At 46.3% G+C, this 14,719-nt stretch overlaps 1 protein-coding gene across 12 annotated transcripts in view; it reads left to right on the top strand.

Annotated features, from left to right (window-relative positions):
- NAALADL2 (N-acetylated alpha-linked acidic dipeptidase like 2) overlaps window positions 1-14,719 on the top strand; it is a 466,559-nt gene that overhangs the window by 227,796 nt on the left and 224,044 nt on the right. For all 12 annotated transcript variants that reach the window (XM_068134602.2, XM_078767634.1, XM_078767636.1 and 9 more), the window contains one exon: window positions 2,386-2,779. In XM_068134602.2, coding sequence (XP_067990703.2) covers window positions 2,386-2,779 — 394 coding nt within the window. The remainder of the gene's footprint in view (window positions 1-2,385; window positions 2,780-14,719) is intronic.

Below are 14,719 nucleotides of genomic sequence, written 5' to 3'. Positions count from 1 at the left end.
ATTAAATAATTTCTAATTTTACTTTCACAATACTTGATTCTTCCTATATCCCTTATTTGTCCAACTCTGCCTCAATGTTGTCCTTCAACTCAGATGTTGGTGTCCCCCCTCCCATCCCTCCCTGTGTTGTTCCTTTTATCCTGTTGCGTCCTGATCCGTTCGGTGTTCCACGTCTTCCACGAGCTTTGACTCTGTATCCAAAGAAAGAAAATCATTGATTGCATCTTAGTAATTGTTCTTTTGTTGTTGAAATCGGAAATGTATAATTTCAATGATCTGACAATTGAGCTGCATATTGCGATCATTTTTTGCATTTCCCGATTTCCAGGCAGCCAGATGACTTTGGAAACTGAAGAAGCGGTTGGTATTGGTAATAGAAAGGTGTTCAAATCGTGTTTTAAATTGATTTCTAGAGAATCAGTTGTGCTGCTTTGTGAGAGCTTTGAAGCTTCCTTGCGGAAAGTTTGGCTGTCAGGCGAACATTAGGAAAGTTTTTTTTTTTTTTTTTTTTTTTTTTTTTTTTTTGTCATTTTGTCTCACTGGACTACTCTGCTGGTTAGCTTGAGCTGTCAGTTCTAGTAATTCATCTCCAAGCCGTATCGAAAGAGCTTGTCTCGTTCGGGGGAGGCGAGGGGCTCCGACACGAGTGCGGTGGGTGGTGGGGATGGGAAGGGCGAGGGGTGCGAAGAGTAAAAGGAATGTGAAAAGAATGATGGGTTTGATATAAAATGAGATTAAGATGAGCGCAGAAAGTGATTCCGCACTGAAGGAAATAAGGAAGACGTGGCACGGACAAGCATATTGAATGGAGGAAATTGGAGAGGGACAAGGAGGGCAGTGATGTGGTGACAAATATCACTGGTTGCTGTTGTGTTTTCATCTCGCTCCAGCTTCACTGTAAGAAGACACGTTTGATGAGAGATAGAAAAAGTTATGGACAGGTGGGAGTTGATACAACTCTGGAATATATTGTTACCGACAATTATTTGGGCTGGCAGGATATATAATATACGCACACTCACCTCCTAGCTGTCCAGCCTGGGTTTGAATCCTCACTCAGCTATATTATGTCATCCTGGTGTTTTACAGGCAGGTGATTCATCAATGTGCGTGCCGTCCCTCGGATGGACGTTAAACGGGCATCCCGTTTGTAGGTATTCGTTGTAAGATGTTAAATATCCCACGGTGTCCGTCACGAAGAGTGGCGAGTTATCACCAGCATCCTGAACAAAATATACTACTCCCCCCGTTAACATACAGGGGGTACTGCATTAGCGACACAGCCGTGCCCATTCGCTCCCCACTTCCCCACTTCCTCCCTACTCCTACCACCCTGCCCCTCATGCACACCAGACAAAATGTGATGCAAACCTTCAGCCATGTCCTGCACACAAAATAAGTATAATTATTTAATTTCATTCTTAAATGGTTAATGCATTCATAATGACATTAGGGCATAATCTTAGCTATGATGTCTTATATTTTTCTTTCTCTTTTTCATCCAGTGGAGTTAATTGCTCCATCAATCAAACTTTTTCACGTTTGTACTTTTTTTTTTCTCATCCAAAGTCTGCCACTCCCCCCGAGTCTGCCACTTCCCCCGAGTCTGCCACTTCCCCCGAGTCTGCCACTTCCCCCGAGTCTGCCACTTCCCCCGAGTCTGCCACCTCCCCCGAGTCTGCCACTTCCCCCGAGTCTGCCACTTCCCCCGAGTCTGCCACCTCCCCCGAGTCTGCCACTTCCCCCGAGTCTGCCACTTCCCCCGAGTCTGCCACTTCCCCCGAGTCTGCCACTTCCCCCGAGTCTGCCACTTCCCCCGAGTCTGCCACTTCCCCCGAGTCTGCCACCTCCCCCGAGTCTGCCACTTCCCCCGAGTCTGCCACTTCCCCCGAGTCTGCCACCTCCCCCGAGTCTGCCACTTCCCCCGAGTCTGCCACTTCCCCCGAGTCTGCCACTTCCCCCGAGTCTGCCACTTCCCCCGAGTCTGCCACTTCCCCCGAGTCTGCCACTTCCCCCGAGTCTGCCACTTCCCCCGAGTCTGCCACTTTCCCCGAGTCTGCCACTTCCCCCGAGTCTGCCACTTCCCCCGAGTCTGCCACCTCCCCCGAGTCTGCCACCTCCCCCGAGTCTGCCACTTCCCCCGAGTCTGCCACCTCCCCCGAGTCTGCCACTTCCCCCGAGTCTGCCACTTCCCCCGAGTCTGCCACTTCCCCCGAGTCTGCCACTTCCCCCGAGTCTGCCACTTCCCCCGAGTCTGCCACTTCCCCCGAGTCTGCCACCTCCCCCGAGTCTGCCACTTCCCCCCGAGTCTGCCACTTCCCCCCGAGTCTGCCACTGCCCTCCGAGTCTGCCACTTCCCCTGACTGATTTTTTTTTCCCTTTTAGGATTTTCAGATTCTCTTGATGATCTTGAGCTCGATAACTATTCTGCATCACCACATGGGCGATTCCAGCGTCTCAGGAGTGATGGGGACTCAAATCAGAATACCGTCGATGGTTTTATGTTTCATTCCACGGACAAGCTTCACCAGTCGGCAAGACGCCGCTCTTCCCCAAGCTGTCGCAGACATCCTCTCATCCCAGCCTTATCATTTGCCACTCTGGCCTTCTTTTTAGGCCTTGCTTTTGGCTACCTCTGCCAGCCTTCGAACAGCAATGTCACAAATGCGGGAGCAACGTGTGAAGGAGTCTGGGATGTGCGCTCCGATTCCAAAATGGCCGGTCTGAGAGCTCGCGTCCTGGGGAACCTGACCGAAGATGCAGTGGTTGCGGCAGCTCGGTATGGAATTGCACATCAGCACACCACAGTGCACAGTGCACAAGCCACAATTATGTTTATGTTTATTTTTAACAAGTAAATGATGTACCGTACGTAAATGTTCCTGTCACAACAACGTGTTTTCCAATCCCCTGAGTCTGGCCTGATAGTCAGGTTCACTACGTTAACAAATATAATTTCGTTCAAAATTTTGGGATTAGCAAATTTGTACATTTTTGGAATCATCAGAGCATGGAGAATCCGAAAATCAATGTTGGCATTTGCACAGACACCTGCCTGCATGGCCGCCATTTTGGATTTTCAAAATGGCCGCCATAAAATACATATTTTGTGCTATCTCGACTTCTAGTCAACCTAGAAACTTCGTTAAATATGCTAATCCTATGTTTTCTGGGTCAAGGAATCCAATAAAGGCCTCAAAATAGTGCTCAGGATTATAGAAAAGCAACAAACAAAGGTAATTGAAAACCATTGTCTTTATATTTGTGATATAACTGTATTACATAATACATGATATTGCAAGTCCTTTGGAGTTATAGGTTTGGGTTTATAAAGCAAGAAAGCAGCCTTGTTAGTATCAGATTGAACTATAAGTCCTATACACAGGATCTACGAGGTCTATACCATTCAGGAATATGCTTTTACAGATCTTCATCACTGTCCTGAGTGTCATTTTCGCAAAGGTGTCTCCGCAAATGCCAACATTAATTTTTGGATTCCTCATGCTCTGAATATTCCAAAAATGTATAGTTTTGCTAATCTCCAAAATTTTGAACGAAATAACATCGTGAACCTGACTATGACTTGCAAACACCGTTTTACCTCCATGATGCAAAATGTAACGATAGATGATCTCACACTTCAGTACATACAGGTCATTCGTAATAATTGGTGAAATCGATCGGACATTGATCGAGGTACGCTATTCGCCATGGGAAGGAAGAAGAAGCTGTTGACGTTTCTGGCGTTAACCCTTCATCGAAGCAAAAAGAGGAAGACAGGATATTGCGATCAGGGATGACATGAGGTGGGAATGACTCATTTTGATCCCTCTTCTCCCACCCCCACGAGGAAGATGATCAGGGTTTAGGTGCTAAAAGTCAAGTGTAGTGGGACTTGGCACTCGGGAGAGCGCATACCTCCCCCAGGCTGATCGTGTTTTTTTTGTTTTTTTTGTATAGATAGTCGAGGCTCGTGGAAGATCTAGTACTAGTGCACTGAATGGATCAGGCGTAACAGGACAAAAATAATAATAAACAGTTGAGAGAGGGGGAAACACCAACAGCAGATTTGAAGGCGAAGATCGAGGGAGACTTGGACAAACAATGGGTGTGATGAATAATGGGGGCAGGAGAGGATGCATGGGGTGGAGAAGATGGATACAAAAGGAATCTCAGGAGGGAAAGCTGGGAATTTGTATGGAGGAGGAATTTGGGTCTGGTTGGTGGTGGGTTAAGGTGGCGAGAAAAAAATCATGGTTTTGGATTCAGGACGATCTGTGATGGTGATGATTAACTGTCTTGAAGACCTGGAGGGAAGGATGAGATTGAAGAGGATGTGAAAGTTGGTTCCACAGGCAGGAGAAAGGAGGAACGAATGAATGGAGGTGAGCAGTGATTCTGGATTTTGGTAGTTGCAAGAGAAGGGTGTTTATGGTGGACCATGTGTGACCTGCAGAAACCTTGGGGAGGGGGAGGGGGGGCAAAACACGGAAAGTGCAGAAGGTGCAAGACCAAAAAGGAGGCAGTAGAAAACAGAGATGCCACCTGCCTGTCTTTGATGGTGGCCTCATAGACCAATAATCGTGGGTGATTCCAATAATATTGAAAGCCTTGGTTTCCACGGTGTGAAGCTGAGCAAGACGTGAGGGCGGAGAGACAGCCCAGAGGGGAGGGACAGCAGTACTCCATCAAGCTGTAGATGTAGGCCTTGTGGGTGGATAGGAGTTCAGGTGTGCCAAGGAAGAACTTTGTACGATGGAGGATACCCGGTTGGCGGTGGCTTTGGAAGCCAACTTTTAAATATGGTTTGCCAAAGAAATATCATGGCTGATAGTGAAACCCATGAGTTTGAGTGGCTTAAACTTTTTCAAGGAAGTGTTGAGGAAGTAGATGGGAGGGTTGCCATACGGTTCTTTCGGAGAGAGAGTGAGAGTGTGAGATCTGTCAGAATTGAAAGACATATTCCAAGTGTACAATCTAAATCCCATAGTGGAGCTGACACACACACACACACACACACACACACACACACACACACACACACACACACACACACACACAAAACTGGCCACGATTAGAAATCAATAAACTGGATATCAAAACAAGGAAACTTCTCACCATTCACAAAATGTTTTACAAAAATCGATGCATCCCGAGAATGTACCTGCCGAGACAAGGAGGTAGCGGCCTGATGGAACCCAACCATAGAATGACAACTGTAGCATTGGCTGAATATCTAAAAAGTTCAAGAGACTACTGAATCCAATTTGTAAGCATACACGAAGACAACAAACCAGAGAAGGTATTTCTAACACCCCAAGCAAAAAATGTTCCAAACTCAGGTGTGAATGGAAGATGTCACACATGAAACCGAAACAGAAACAAAATACAGCCCCAACAATTGCAAAGAAGACAAAATAAAAATATATAACGAAATATCAACAGATATACACTGTTGGGGTATGCGGGTATCGTCTGATACCTCAGGGGGATGGATGCGCATGCCTTGCATAATCCCAGGTCACCTGTGGGCAAGGTGTTGTAAATGTCAGCCCCCCCCCCCCCCTCTACCAGGGTAACGGTCCGCAGCCATGCGGTTTAAAATGGCAGATGGCTCTGCACATCTGGTGGATGAGAGTCCAATCAACTCCAACAGCACGGACAGAAGAGGGTGCATTCCCCAACGGCCAGCAGAGGGACGGAGAGGAGTGGCGACCCCCTGTCTATACCACACACTTACTCATGTGTTACCACACACTTACTCGTGTGTACCAGCCATAGAAAGGCAATATGAAGGCACACGCCATCATTACCCTAGGAGATTCGACATCAGCATCATCATACACTGACAACTGGGAAAATGATAAAAGAGCAGGAAGGTATAAAAAAAACAACTAGAGCAATACGACTGTGTTGCCAATATGCCTCCACATAGTCCCACACCGGGTATATGCCCTTGTTCACTGTCCTAAAAATAAACAAGTTTGATTTAAATCCCTTCAGCTGTTTTCAAGTATCACATTCTCACCAGCCATGACAGGTTTCACATCGATCGGTGAATCGGTTTCAGAGAAGGGATTTTTTTCTAATATCGGCTTTCAAGCTAATTTGACTGCCAATACCACGTGACATATGACCTTTAAAAATGTACACTCTGCATATGTATGGGTAGGGGATTTTTTTTTTTTTTTTTTTTTTTTTTTTGTATACTGAATCGAGGCTCGTGAAAGAGCTAACATTAACTTCACAAACAAATCGACCAGACAAACAAAATACACAAAAAGAGGGAGCGGAAGACAAGATGGGGATAAAAGGGGAAGCACACACACACAACATCCGAGAGCAGGGAGATAACATCCGAGAGCAGGGAGATGTGTGGAAGGGAGAGGGCCCAGGGGGAGGACGCGTGGGAAGGGGGGGGGGGGGGGAGGGAGAAGTATAAAGCACAAGGACACCAAGGACTTCCAGGACAAAAGTTGGTATTTCAAAAAGTGGAATTGGGGTGAAATTAGCGGGGGTAGAAAAGATCAAGGTTTTGGATGGGGGAAGATAAGAGATGGTGGTGAACAGCTGTTTTAAAGACTTGGAGGGTGGAGTTGGATTGAAGAGAGTGAGGGAGTTTGTTCCAGAGGCGGGAGAAAAGAGGAATGAAGGAGTGAAGGTGAGCAGAGAGTCTTGATTTTGGCAGTTTAACCAAAAGAGGGTTGCAGGCAGATCTTGTGCGACCTGTAGGAATATTTGCGGGACAGAGCCCAGAGAGAGCTGGGGGGGGCAAGGCCAGAGAGGAGTCGGTAGAAGATGGAAAGACCACCAACCTGCCTGCGGTGTGTGAGTGAGAGGCCCTTGGAGTTAGCTTCATCGCGGGAGATTCCAATGATTCTGAATGCTTTGGTTTCAACAGCGTGAAGGCGAGCTAGGCGTGAGGCAGGAGCACCAACCCAGAGGGGAGAGCAGTATTCCATTGAGCTGCGGATGAAAGCCTTGTATGTGGTGAGGAGCTCAAGTGTGCCAAGGAAGGACTTCGCACGACGGAGGATGCCCAGTCGGCGACTGGCTTTGGAGGCCAGATTTGAAATGTGTTTTTTCCAGGAAAGATCATGGCAGATAGTGAGACCCAAAAGCTTGAGTGACAGAACTTCTTGGAGAGGATTATTCAGAAAGTGGATGGGAGGGTTGTCCAGTCGGTCTTTTCGGAGAGACATCGTAAGAGTGTGAGATTTGTCAGGATTGAAAGACATGTTCCACTTGTTTGCCCAGTCTGTGATTTTGTCCAGGTCTGCAGAGAGTGAGGAGGCTGCAGACTGCCGATCTGAGGGATGAAGAATGGAGCGACAGAGAGTAGAGTCGTCAGCAAATAGATAGAGAGGATTTTCAAGAGAGTCAGAGAGATCATTGATGAAGACCAGAAAAAGCACAGGGCCCAGAACACTGCCTTGGGGAACTCCAGCCTGAACAGGAAGAGGAGATGAGAGAAACCCATTCAGGGCCACACGTTGACTACGACTAGAGAGGAAATCCGCCAGCCATGCGTGGAGATTTCCATGGATACCAAAAGAGGAGAGTTTGGTGAGCAGAGCGGGGTGCCAGACCGTATCGAAGGCACGTGATATGTCAAGGGAGACTGCTCTAATTTCCTGTTTGGCATTGAGGACCTCCATCCATTGTTGAGAAAGCAGAAGCAGCATGTCCAGAGTAGAGTGACCAGGTCTGAAACCAAATTGATGATCAGAGATCAAGCCATTAGAGAAGAGGAAAGATTTCATATCTGAAGCAATGATGGATTCCATGACTTTGCTGATAATTGGGAGAAGGCTGATTGGTCTGTAGTTGCTGGGATCTGTTTTTGCACCTTTTTTGTGCAAAGCGGTGATGTTGGCAGATTTCCATGCAGATGGAAGATGACCTTGAGCAAAAGAGAGGGTGAAGAGAACAGAGAGGGGGAGTGAAAGAGCGAAGAACATGATTTTAGGACCCGTGGGCTGATGCCGTCAGGTCCAGTTGCAGAATCAGAGTCGAGGGTTGACAGAAACTTTTCCACCTTGTCAGGAGGAAAGGACACAGAGTCCAGGAGCAGCTGGGTACGACTGGGTACGGTGGGTACAGAGAGGGATGGGTTTGGGTCACAAGATTTAGAGGCAAACACAGAGTTGAGGCATTCAGCTTTTTCACGTGCGGAGTCAGCCGTGTGGCCATTTAAGGTGAGGGAGGGGATGGAGGGGGAACAAACACCAGAAACAGATTTCACCAGACGCCACCAGGATTTGGAAGAGGGAGACAGATAAGAGAGTTCGGTCCTGAGGACGGAGATATATTGTTTCCTGGCTCTCCTGAGGGTGGACACACACTTGTTTCGGGCTTTCTGAAAGGAAATGAGATTTTCTTCCGTTGGATTTGGAGTGGGGCTTCAATTGTGAAGTTTTGTTTGATCAAACTCGCAACGGTACCCGCCCTACGGGTGGGGCTTCAATTGGGAGGCCCAAATGAAAAGGTAAAATATCAGAAATTGAAGGCTTTTTTTATTTTAACGATTCATATAAACATCCGTTAAATCATATCACATGCAAATCATCAAAATCTAAACAGTATTTTAGTATAATTCACCAAATGAATTCAGCCTCCAAAGCCAGTCGCCGACTGGGCATCCTCCATCGTGCGCAGTCCTTCCTTGGCACACCTGAGCTCCTCACCACATACAAGGCTTTTATCCGCAGCTCAATGGAGTACTGCTCTCCCCTCTGGGCTGGTGCACCTGCCTCACACCTAGCTCGTCTTCACGCTGTTGAAACCAAAGCGTTCAGAATCATTGGAATCTCCCACGATGAAGCTATCTCCGAAAGCCTTTCACTTACTCACTGCAGGCAGGTTGGTGGTCTTTCCGTCTTCTACCGACTCCTCTCCGGCCTTGCTCCCACAGCTCTCTCTCGGCTCTGTCCCCCAAATATTCCTACAGGTCACACAAGATCTGCCTGCAACCCTCTTATGGTTAAACTGCCAAAATCAAGACTCTCTGCTCACCTTCACTCCTTCATTCCTCTTTTCTCCCGCCTCTGGAACAAACTCCCTCACTCTCTTAAATCCCACTCCTCCCTCCAGGTCTTTAAAACAGCTGTTCACCACCATCTCTTATCTTCCCCCATCCAAAACCTTGAACTTTTCTACCCCCGCTAATTTCACCCCAAATCCACTTTTTTGAAATACCAACTTCTTTCCTGGAAGTCCTTGGTGTCCTTGTGTTTTATACTTCTCCCACTCTCCCCGCCCCCCTTCCCACGCCTCCTCCCCCCAAGCTCTCTCCCTCCCACACATCTCCCGATGTCCCTGCTCTCAAATGTTGTGTTTGTGTGCTTCCCCTTGTCTCCCCATTTTGTCTACCGCTCCCCTTTTTATATACTTTGTCTGTTTGATTTGTTTGTGTGATAAATGTTAGCTCTTTCACGAGCCTCGATTCTGTATACAAAAAAAAAGAAAAAAAGCAGTCCCACAGTGATCTGTACGTTAAAAGTCGTTAAAAGTCGTACTCACTTACGACTATGATCGTGATGATCGTCATCGTGAATCATGATCGATAATCGTGTTCGCAATCGCTATGTCGTATGTACTCCTGATAGGTGTTTCCTTCAGTTGAAATGGGTTAGAATTCTCTCGAGCAGGGATTCAACCCGTGTCCTTATAAACGGTCTTTGTCCGAGGTCACCGAGTTCGATCGGTGCAGCCGTTTGTGCGGCACCCGGGAAAACAACATCGTCACAATGAAAACATCGTCACAATGAACGTTATGCGAACGCAAATGTTATGCGGGAGTCCAAACCTGAGAATGCTGGAGACCAAAGCTGAAATTGGGAAAACTAAATAGCCTATTTTACTCCTGGCTGATCCCAGGATTACCCACTCAAAATATCGTTGCAGTTTTTACGGTACCTTCGAACAGACAGACAGACAGACAGACGGACGGACATTTGGTGAATTATAGTAAGATAAGGTTCGTTTTTCTATCCAAGATGGCTGCCAAACCACATGACCTACGACATCATCATTTTCAAAGTATATGCAACAATGGTGTTCGATGATATTTGTAAAATTTCGCATCTATAGGGTAAGCGGTCTCTGAGATATAATTATTTAATATTTTCCTTCAATCCAATATGGCTGCCAAACCATGTGACCACTTCACGTATGTATACCACTTCACGTATGATGTCATCATTATCATGCTTTTGTTCCCCATTGGGAGTACTTGACAATGTGCCAAGTTTAAAAATTTTCCATTCAGCAGTTTCCGAGAAAGATTTTTTTTTTTATTTGCGTTTAATCCAAGATGGCTGCCATACCACGTGACCTATGATATCACAATTATCATAAAAACATTCTGCATGGGTGTCACTCCTACCCTGAAAGTTTCGTCTCAATTGGACGTGTGATTGCTGAGAAAAACGAGGTTTAGCTCATACGGATGGACGGACGTATCGATGTAAGGAAGGACGGATGGATGGACAACCCGAAAACATAATGCCTCCGGCCACCTTTGGAGGCGGAGGCATATAAAAAGAGTTGGACAGATTGTGAGTGGACAAAGAAGGCTCTTTGGAATGGCTAAGTGGTCAGCTCTGGGATGGAGAATGAATAATTATAAATGCCTAAGACCAAGGACACTACACCAATGGCTTTATGAAAATGGTGGAACTAAGTCAATCGGACAAGTGTAGGTTTTGCAAGGTAGAATCAAAGTACTAGCCCCACCCCCTATCAGGATGTAAAAAAAACTCGTGTCAGAGCAGCTGTATACCCAAATGCACAACAAGGTATGTGGAGTAATCCACTGTCACATCTGCAGAAGTCACAATGTCCCAGTTCCAGAAAACTCATGGAAACATGAACCAAAAGCAATCACTGTAAACACGGAAGTAATGCTCACTTATGACCTAATGATCCCATTAAATGTGAACTCGGAAAACAAAGCATTGCGACCTGATATAGTACTGAAGTACAAAAAAGAAAAGAAGGCATTGCTAATTGAGGTGTCAGTACCCAGCGATTGTCTAAACAACACATAAATCAAGAAAATGACCAAATACGAAGACCTCAAAAATTAAGTGAAAATATCTTGGAAGTTGAAGAGCACTGAAATTGTACCAGTTATTATTGGAGCAACAGGAATGATAAAAAAGAACCTTAGAGTTTTTAAAACCATCCTTGGGAATATTATGACTAACGAACTGCATTGGGAAGCTGTCCGTAGCTTGCTGACAATCCTCAAAAGAGCCCTCAGAGCAAAACTTTGAGAATAAGAAAACCTCACAAATTGGTCCATGAATCATGATCCCTTACTGAAAAGGAGGTGGATACTTCGAGGCCTGGGAGAACTCCGTTCCACCTTCTAAAACCCGCATACGGAGATAACAACCAACTCCACATGGACATAAAGGGAATAGTTGGTGGCAAAGAAGAAATTGCATAACTTGTGACGAGCCTAGTTTCTATCTCGGGTGGCAGAATATCTATGTTATAAAACAGTCTGTCCGTCCATCCCCGAACTACTCCCTGAGTTTTGGGGCTGGCCCCGCTAAACCTTCTGTGGAACCTTGTGGGGTCCTAGCGGGCATCCTAAGGTTGGTTGGGTGGAGGTTTCATAAATTCCTCAATACAATTATGATTTTAATTTTCGATCCATACGAAGTGTTTCGTATCCGCCCTTTCTCGTCTGCAGATTCGTCTCTATTGGTGATCACGTGAGAACGGAGTCTATATTAGTTTACCTCGCAAGTGTTTGTAATATTGTATTTTGTTATATTAATGGCATAATATTAATTTGTGATTGGAATGATGCCGTTTGAAAATAAAATATAGAAATGGAGTTTAAAGCAGAATGAGGAAATGATGTAATGGTTCCACCCGTGACATTCGTGGATTCGACATTCGCCGTTTTTTGTCCAGGTCCTTCACGATCCGGCTGTCCATGCCGAATGTTCGACTGAAGGTGTCACAGGAATGTGGAATTTATTGGTGCAAACTTTTTTTTGGACATTGTGGCCTCCTTCCCGTGTCGTTTTTTTGTCATTAATGTTAGCTCTTACACGAGCCTCAATCTTGTATACAAAAAAAATAAAAAATGCTTTGCGTTCTCATTGAAACGTTGATCTTGCTTGGTCGTTGTTGTTTGTCCAATCTCATCAAGCGGGTGTCAAAAGGCGGAACGAAGTCCTCCCGGATCCCAAAGTATCCGTCTTGACTTTCTGCGTTTATGTTTAAAAAATTGTGTTTTTTTTTTTTTTTTTTTTTTTTTTTTTTTTGTATACAATATCGAGGCTCGTGAAAGAGCGAACATTAATCACATGAACACACAGAAAGACAAACCGACACATAAAACATATAACAGGGAGCGGTAGACAAGATGGGGAGAGAGGGGGAAGGACACAAACACAACATTTGAGAGCAGGGACCGAGAGACATGGAGACATCGAGAGATCTGAGAGAGGGCGAGGGCTTTGGGGGGGGGGGGCGTGGGAAGGGGGCAGTGGGAGAGGTATAAAACATATGGACACTGCCAGGACTTCCAGGAAAGAAGTTGGAATTTCAAACAAGGTGGATCTGGGGTGAATTAGCGGGGGTAGAAAAGATCAAGGTTTTGGATGGGGGAAGATAAGAGATGGTGGTGAACAGCTGTTTTAAAGACCTGGAGGGAGGAGTGGGATTGAAGGGAGTGAGGGAGTTTGTTCCAGAGGCGGGAGAAAAGAGGAATGAAAGAGTGAAGGTGAGCGGAGAGCCGAGATTTCGGCAGTTTAACCATCAGAGGGTTGCTGGCAGATCTTGTGCGACCTGTAGGAATATTTGGGGGACAGAGCACAGAGAGAGCTGGGGGTGCAAGGCCGGAGAGGAGTCGGTAGAAGACAGAAAGACCACCTACCTGCCTGCGGTGAGTGAGTGAAAGGCCCTCAGAGATAGCTTCATCGCGGGAGATTCCAATAATTCTGAAAGCTTTGGTTTCAACAGCGTGAAGCCGAGCTAGGTGTGAGGCAGGAGCACCGGCCCATAGGGGAGAACAGTATTCCATTGAGCTGCGGATGAAAGCCTTGTATGTGGTGAGGAGCTCAGGTGTGCCGAGGAAGGACTTCGCACGACGGAGGATGCCCAGTCGGCGACTGGCTTTGGAGGCCAGCTTGGAAATGTGGTTTTCCCAAGAAAGATCATGGCAGATAGTGAGACCCAAAATCTTGAGCGACAGAACTTCTTGGAGAGGATTGTTGAGAAAGTAGATGGGAGGGTTGTCCAGTCGATCTTTTCGGAGAGACATAGTAAGAGTGTGAGATTTGTCAGGATTGAAAGACATGTTCCACTTGTTTGACCAGTCTGTGATTTTGTCCAGGTCTTCAGAGAGTGAGGAGGCAGCAGACTGCCGATCTGAGGGAAGAGGAATGGAGCGGCAGAGAGTGGAGTCATCAGCAAAGAGATAGAGAGGATTTTCGAGAGAGTCAGAGAGATCATTGATGAAGACCAGAAAAAGCACGGGGCCCAGAACACTGCCTTGGGGAACTCCAGCCTGAACAGGAAGAGGAGATGAGAGAAACCCATTCAGGGCCACACGTTGACGACGACTAGAGAGGAAGTCCGCCAGCCATGCGTGGAGATTTCCATGGATACCAAAGGAGGAGAGTTTGGTGAGCAGAGCGGGGTGCCAGACCGTGTCGAAGGCACGTGATATGTCGAGGGAGACAGCTCTAATTTCCTGTTTGGCATTGAGGACCTCCATCCATTGTTGAGACAGCAGAAGCAGCATGTCCAGAGTAGAGTGACCTGGTCTGAAACCAAATTGATGATCAGAGATCAAGCCATTGGAGAAGAGGAAAGATTTCATATCAGAAGCAATGATGGATTCCATGACTTTGCTGATAATTGGGAGAAGGCTGATTGGTCTGTAGTTGCTAGGATCTGTTTTTGCACCTTTTTTGTGCAAAGCGGTGATGTTGGCTGATTTCCAAGCAGATGGCAGTTGACCTTGAGCAAAAGAGAGGGTGAAGAGAACAGAGAGAGGGTGAGATAGAGCAGCAGAGCAGGATTTTAGGACCCGTGGGCTGATGCCGTCGGGTCCAGTTGCAGAATCAGAGTCGAGGGTTGACAGAAACTTTTCCACCTTTTCCACCACGTGTCGTGGGTTTCATCGAACTTCAGCACAGGAACTATTTCAGGTGTTCCCCTTTATAGCATCTCTCCTCTAAGGGTGCCTTTTAAGGACCGTCGCCGAACCCCGGAGATCTTCCTGTTGTAGCTGATTTGTTGTGATATCTCCTTGTTGCTCTTTCAAATCCTCCATGATGCTCTTTTATTATATATGTCAAACCAGTCGCTTTGATTATAGCAGTTTCAGGCATGATGCCATTTTCTTTGGGTTTGAAGTTTCCATATTATAGTTTATCTGCAAGAACTCAAGCACGTTTACTTTTTCTAAATGATTTACACAAAAGTGATGTTTCAATCAGCAATGCTGTCCCTCCTTATCTATGTCTCGTGGTTGCACTTCTGTATTTTCAATTTTAAAGTGGTTAGACCATACATGCGAGTGTGACGTCATCATTGTCTGTCAGCAAAGGGATATTTAACATCCCTTTGCTGACATGACCTCCGTCCACCAACAAAGGTGGACGGAGGTCATGTTTTCTCCCCTGTTTGTCTGTCTGGTTGGCTGTGAGCAGGATATCTCAAAACTTTGTAGACAAATTCGGACGAA

Source organism: Myxine glutinosa, chromosome 13 (genome assembly GCF_964187855.1).
Source record: "Myxine glutinosa chromosome 13, kmMyxGlut1.1, whole genome shotgun sequence".
NCBI classification, from domain to species: domain Eukaryota; kingdom Metazoa; phylum Chordata; class Myxini; order Myxiniformes; family Myxinidae; genus Myxine; species Myxine glutinosa.
This window is presented reverse-complemented; position numbering and strand designations above follow the sequence as displayed.